This window comes from Benincasa hispida, chromosome 12, assembly GCF_009727055.1.
Source record: "Benincasa hispida cultivar B227 chromosome 12, ASM972705v1, whole genome shotgun sequence".
NCBI classification, from domain to species: Eukaryota; Viridiplantae; Streptophyta; class Magnoliopsida; order Cucurbitales; family Cucurbitaceae; genus Benincasa; species Benincasa hispida.
The window spans coordinates 35527043-35533386 of record NC_052360.1 but is presented as its reverse complement, the minus strand read 5'-3'; the positions used below and the strand labels follow the sequence as shown (position 1 = coordinate 35533386).

Below are 6344 nucleotides of genomic sequence, written 5' to 3'. Positions count from 1 at the left end.
ACTCATCATTGGCCGATCTAGGGTTTAGAAAACAAACCTGAAGTGGACAATGTTCTCCCCCACCAAGTTGCAATTCCTTCAACCAGTCCCTGCCATGCATTCAATGATCGACACCGAAGCAACACTGAGAACCAAAAACAAGTTGTACAACGGGTTATGGGTGAACGGAGGACTGTCAAAGCAGCAAGAACATGGTTGAGACCGAGATTAAAGCCGCAAGGGGAAAAAAGGAAAAACACTAGATCTGTGAGAAAACAACAAACCTATGAAGAAAACAACAGATCTGTGACATACAAACACGGGAAGATGAAATGGTGTCATACGAAAGCGGGTTGAGGACGAGATTGAGGAGAAGATTGAAGCGGCTAGGGTTTCAGACGATGGTTGAGAGAGACGTTAGAGGGAAAGGGGAGAAGGAGATCTGAAGGAAACGGAGGAGGGAAAGGGCAGATTCGAGATCGGAAGGATGAGTTCTGAGAGGGATATGCATGCGCGAAAGGGGAGACGAACAGATCTGTGACATACGAAAACGAGAAGATGAAACGGTGACATACGAAAGCGAGTTGAGGACAAGATTAAGGAGAAGATTGAAGCGGGTAGGATTTCAGACGATGGTTGAGAGAGACGTGAAAGGGAAATGGGAGAAGGAGATCTAAGGGAAATGGAGGAGGGATTCGCAGGCACGAAAAGGGAGTTGAACAGATGTGTGAGTGAGAGAAATGGGAGGGGGAGAGGGAGAGATGTGTGAGGGAAAGGGGAGAGGGAGAGATGTGTGAGTGAAGGAAAGGGGGATATACGACACATCCCTCCAAATTCTCATTACTGTTTGCAAACCATTAGGCTGAATATTTCAAATTGATGATATATAAAAATGGACCCCCAAACATTGAGATGATATAAAATCTCACTGAATTTAAAATTCATTGGGCTCCTAAACACACCCTTCGTGATTATCATGTTAAGAAGTTAAAAAAGAAAAAAGAGTTGCCCTTCCTTTTTTTTTTTTTTTTTTTTCATATACATAGAGATATCACTTTTTTTTCGTTTTATATTAATAATTCAACCAACTTGGTTTCAAGTAAACATTTTTTCCTTTCTCTTGAACTCAACAAAGTAGGGTGAAGAGATTCAAACATTTATAGAGTCTTAACCAATTACCGCTTGATTTTAAAATTCGTCTTTAAATCAAATAAATAAGAAAAGAAAACAAGATATAACCGAATGTATAATTTTAATAAATAAGATTAATGATCACGCCAGTTTATAAACAAATACTTGCACCAACCAATAGAATATCATATTGAACTCGAAATAATAAACCAATCTTAACATAGCTTGATTGGTTTTAGTATATGTGACTGAGAGGCCGTTCGAATCACTCACTCAAAAGTGTTGTTGAACTAAATAATAATAATAATAAGAGCACTGTTCATTTCAATTTCACTTGTAAGTTTTAACTCCCATTCAAAAATATATATATCATCTCCATCTCAAATAAACAAAATAACTCAAAACTGCTTCTGACTTCATTACAAGTTTACAATATCATAAAGTCTGAACTCAGATAGCTACATTTACAGCATAAACAACTTTCTAAAGCTCTATTGACTTCTAACAACTAAGGAGAATATCAGAGAGACATCAAAGGCTACATTTAAATTTTCAACAACTTGGGTTTAATGCACAACATCACATGATGGACATGGGCAACGTAATTATAGAAGGAGAAAGGGTGAATAGTGTTCTCACATGGATTGCTTAGTTTCGAGTCTAGATGGATACCATGATGTAATCGTCATAAACCGTCGTTATCCTTCTGATTATCAGCTGTGTTCGCCATCAAAGGCAAGGATGGGTGTGATTCCATGCGTGGAAACAATAATTTTAGCCGAAATGCATCAACTCCATTCAAGTAATAATGGAAGAGCCGTTTTGCTCTGATAAACCCCAGACGACCATATAGAGCAAGCGCTCCTTTATTTGTAACTTCAGCTTCTAATGTGACCTAGAGACAAAACAACATCAGGTGGTAAGTTAGAATGTCAACTTTCTTTGAAACAGAACATTCCATTACTAAAAACACAGATTAGAAAGGAGAAAAAACAAATAATTATCTCTCGCAAGGTTGAAGAGACTATAGAAAACAGTTCCAATTGGTGAAGCTAATACAAGAAGAGTGATTGAAGACTTGAATAAAATGAGAAAACTAACATGAAAAGAGTCTGAGGACATCCCCAAATGAGGTTTAATCATGTTTGTCCAAAAGATCTTTGATTTTCGTTTGAAAGGGTGATAGCATAATCATTGCAGTTAGCATCTACTCAAACAACTCAAAACATCATAAGAAAACGAGAGCCAAACTATTTTACAGAAATAAACTGAACAAGGTACCACTTGGTTCAAATTGTCAAATCAAATAAAAAAGAAATGTGCAGCTGAAGACACTATTACTGCAGGCAATTTCAACAGAAGCCGCTAATCTCAAAGTCAAATCAAGTTCAGCTATTTCCATACCATCAATTCAGGATAACTCCCGAAGAAGATTCGAGCAGGTAAATTTGAGCCACATTCAAAACAATTTAATGTTCTAATGTGAGAGTGCCTTTTCTCCTTTAAAACGATGGTGTTCAAAACAAGTTATGCACACGTCATCAAATCGACATATCCTACATGATTGTTGCCCTCTACATCAATGCAATGGAGAAACTCATTAAATATTAATATCTAATAAAGGAGACCTTCAAACCTTAAATCTGTGTTCCCAAAAGTACACACGTTCCCATCATTCTTCCACACCTTAAACCTTATTAGTTAGGATTAGGAGAGGAAACAAATTCTATGTTAGTTAGATAAATTGTGCGACCACATTAACACCCAAAACATTTCGACTTCTTTAGTTCACTGTTCACCGATTGGATTTCTTTCCTATCTTTGTAATATTAGCAATGTTTTAGCTGTTTATATTTATGCTTAGCATTCATGTTAATATTTATTTATATTTGTAGCAATTTTTTTTTCCAAATCTATTTATGGTCCCTTTCCAGAAGACCTTATATTTGATTTAATACATTGAAATCAAGAACATAACAGTTTAACCAAAATTATTTGATAGTTAGGATATTCAAAGAAAAACTCAATAACTCAATGTAGCTAGCTCCAAGGAGTTCCAAAGGTCTTTTACCCCTAGACTACCCAACCTTTGGGATTTGTTTAAATAAATTCATCGCTACTTTAAAGTTTAAATAATTACCTTTAAAGCCTTTTCATATATTCCATTTTCTCCTTTGTAAGCAAACGAAAGTCAAGTTAATACTGAAATATAAAATGTTAAATTACTAAATATGTTAACAATTAAAATTTCAATATTAAATAATACTTGTGGTTGTAGATATCTTCTGTGAATTAATGACATAATATCATGCGAAAGAATAAAGTCAATTTTATTCCCAACTATCATATGAAAAGATTAGCTTGGATTGAAACAGAGCTTGGTGAGTGGAGGTCTCCAAATCCAACCAGGATTCAAAGACATCTTGTTTTGAAGAGACGACTTAGGATTTAAAGGAGATGACATAACAAGTATATGTTGCAGATGATGCAGTGCAAGTGCATGCTCGAGTTTTCTCTCTCTTTAAAATGTCAAGTTAGTTGATTCTGCAGGCTATACAGCCATCTACTACTAACTTACAGTTCAGAGATTCGATTAAGAAAGTAAGAAACCAATATCTATAATACAGAGAAGAGAACTCACAAGTTAGTTGCTTTGACTCCTTTAATGAAGGAAAACAAATATTGGCTCACACATAACAGAGGAAATACCATAGTTGATGCCAACATACCTCATCACAGCCTGATTCCATCATGACTTTTATAGACCTTGTGACTAGCTCTGAAGCTACAAAACAAAGAAAAATAGTTATGAGAATGAAGATCTACAAACTCTGGTAGGTTTATAACAAAAGACGTGTATTAAAACCCAATTCAAAATGGCAAAGCATTATACAGTAATGTCAGTGTTATGCATATAACTAAATGATGTTCTAGTCAACTAATGGAACAGAAATTTAGGATCATTCCCAAGAGTAAATCAGGCATTCTTGACAAAGAGCATTGAATAGAAATTATTCTAATAATGTGATCCTATTCTAATAACATCAAAATCTAAGTAATACAAATGAGTCTTCCAAAAGAAATTACAGCAACAAATATAAATGGGCCATTGATAAATTCATATTACATAGAAAAATTAAATCATAAGTTTCATTGATTACATAACAAAAAAATAAAACACTTCCATACATAGGTGAGCAACAATCTCTTCACAGAAATCAGAGATAACAAAATTTACCAATGCCTTTTCCTCTATAGGGTTTGATAACAACCAACATGGCAATGTACCCTCTGAAAGTCCCCCGATGCTCCCCCATCTTACAAACCACCGTCCCGACACATTTTCCTCTATGAAAGGCCTGAGGAAGCAGCAAAAACAGAAAGAACGAAACAAAAACTAAAGGGAATGGCGACGATCATGAGCTGATTGGTCAGAGATTTGAGACAAAAGCGAGTTTAATACCAGGAATGAAAGTTGAGGCCAGAGGTATACGAAGTAACGATAAGTGAATATGGAGTAGGGTTCGCTGAGTTCTTGATCGACGAGATTCATGATAAGAGGTAAGTGATGCTCACCGCCATAGCTTACGTACTCTATCTCCGATGCATCAAATTCAACTTTCTTCGTTTCTTCTTCTTCTACCACACCGTCCAATTTCGATTCCATTCTCTGTTCTTCTCGCCGGAGGAGTTCGCCGGGGACTGCCGCGTCGCCTGAAGAAATCCGGCCGAAATTTGGGGTATTCAACTTGAATGCCTGCAAAATATTGGAGCCTGGAATCCCTGAAGATATCGATTTATTTAAATTAAAATGATTTTATTTTAAACAAATTACCAAATAAAATTCTAACATTAGTTTTCAAATAGAGAAATTTTCATAACAGGAAGAATATAAAAGTATTTCTAGAAATATAAAAAAATTAAGAAATACGAATAGACTTCTATCAACATCTATCATATGTTATCAATGATAAATTTCAATCAATTTTTATTACTAATAAACACTAATATACTTCTATTAAAGAAAATTAAATTTTACCATTTTGTATAAATAGTTTTTCTTATTTTTCTATTTTCGAAAATTTCCATATTTTAATTTGGCCGGTCTTTTCTTTTATTTGTGAATATTATGACTATTATAATAGAAAATAGATGTTCATTACTTAGTGTCCAAAGTCATGTGTCACCTTGTCCACGTGTCTTGTAATTATTCATGTTTGGTGTACATATAAGTTCACATTCTACTTGTCACTTTGCCTATAAATAGTGGCATTTGGTAAATCTTAAAAACACACATACATTGGTGAGAATTTTACTTCCACTAATTTTTATATTATCTAATTTCATGATTTTAGTTATTTTATTCTATAATTTAATTTTTATTTATTATTTATTATTATTATATAAAAAATATTATTATATTATATTTTTCACATATGTATTCTCATTATGCTCCTCAATTTCATAACACGTTATCGGCACGAGCTCCTATCATTTTTTCCGCTAAAGTAGGTTCTAAAGATATGTCGGTTTTTTCTTTTTCGTTATAGTTAATAAATTTAATGTTATTTTGCATATTTAATTTCTATTAAATTTCTAACATAAGTACAATATTTTATGATAGTGCTGTCATGACACATCTCACAAAATGAGAATTTGTCCCCCTTGATATTAACGGTAATAATTATTTGTCATGGGTACTTGATGCTGAAATCTACCTGGATGCTATGAATCTTGGGGAGACTATTAAATAAGAAAATACGACATCCAGTCAGGACAAAGCAAAACCTATGATTTTCCTTCGTCATCATATCCACGAGGGATTGAAAATTGAGTATCTTATAATAAAAGATCCTCGTATCTTGTAGAAAAATTTAAAAAGGTATGATCATAAAAAAAACATTTATTCTTCCTAAAGCTCGTTATGAGTGGATGCACTTGAGGTTACAAGATTTCAAATCAACAAGTGATTACAACTCTGCATTATTTAAAATCAGTTTAAAATTGTTATTATGCGAAGAGAAAATAACTAATGTCGATATGTTAGAGAAGACATTTTCTACATTTCATGTCTCGAATATGCTCTTGTAGCAGCAATATCGAGAGAAATGTTTTAAATAGTATTCTAAATTAATTTCATGTCTTCTCGTGGTCAACAAAATAACGAGTTATTGATGAAAAATCATGAATCCCGATCAATCGGAACGATACCATTCCCTGAAGTGAATGTTGTA

At 33.8% G+C, this 6344-nt stretch overlaps 1 protein-coding gene across 1 annotated transcript; it reads right to left on the bottom strand.

The window, feature by feature from the left end:
* Positions 1–1428: 1428 nt before the first annotated feature.
* LOC120092669 (N-alpha-acetyltransferase MAK3) lies at positions 1429–4915 on the bottom strand. The gene is made up of 4 exons (XM_039050818.1): positions 4574–4915; positions 4349–4469; positions 3840–3895; positions 1429–2005 (listed from the first exon to the last, which is right to left on the bottom strand). The coding sequence occupies exons 1-4, from the start codon at positions 4775–4777 to the stop codon at positions 1796–1798; spliced, it is 591 nt and encodes a 196-aa protein (XP_038906746.1). The 5' UTR covers positions 4778–4915; the 3' UTR covers positions 1429–1795.
* Between the last annotated feature and the right edge of the window lie 1429 nt (positions 4916–6344).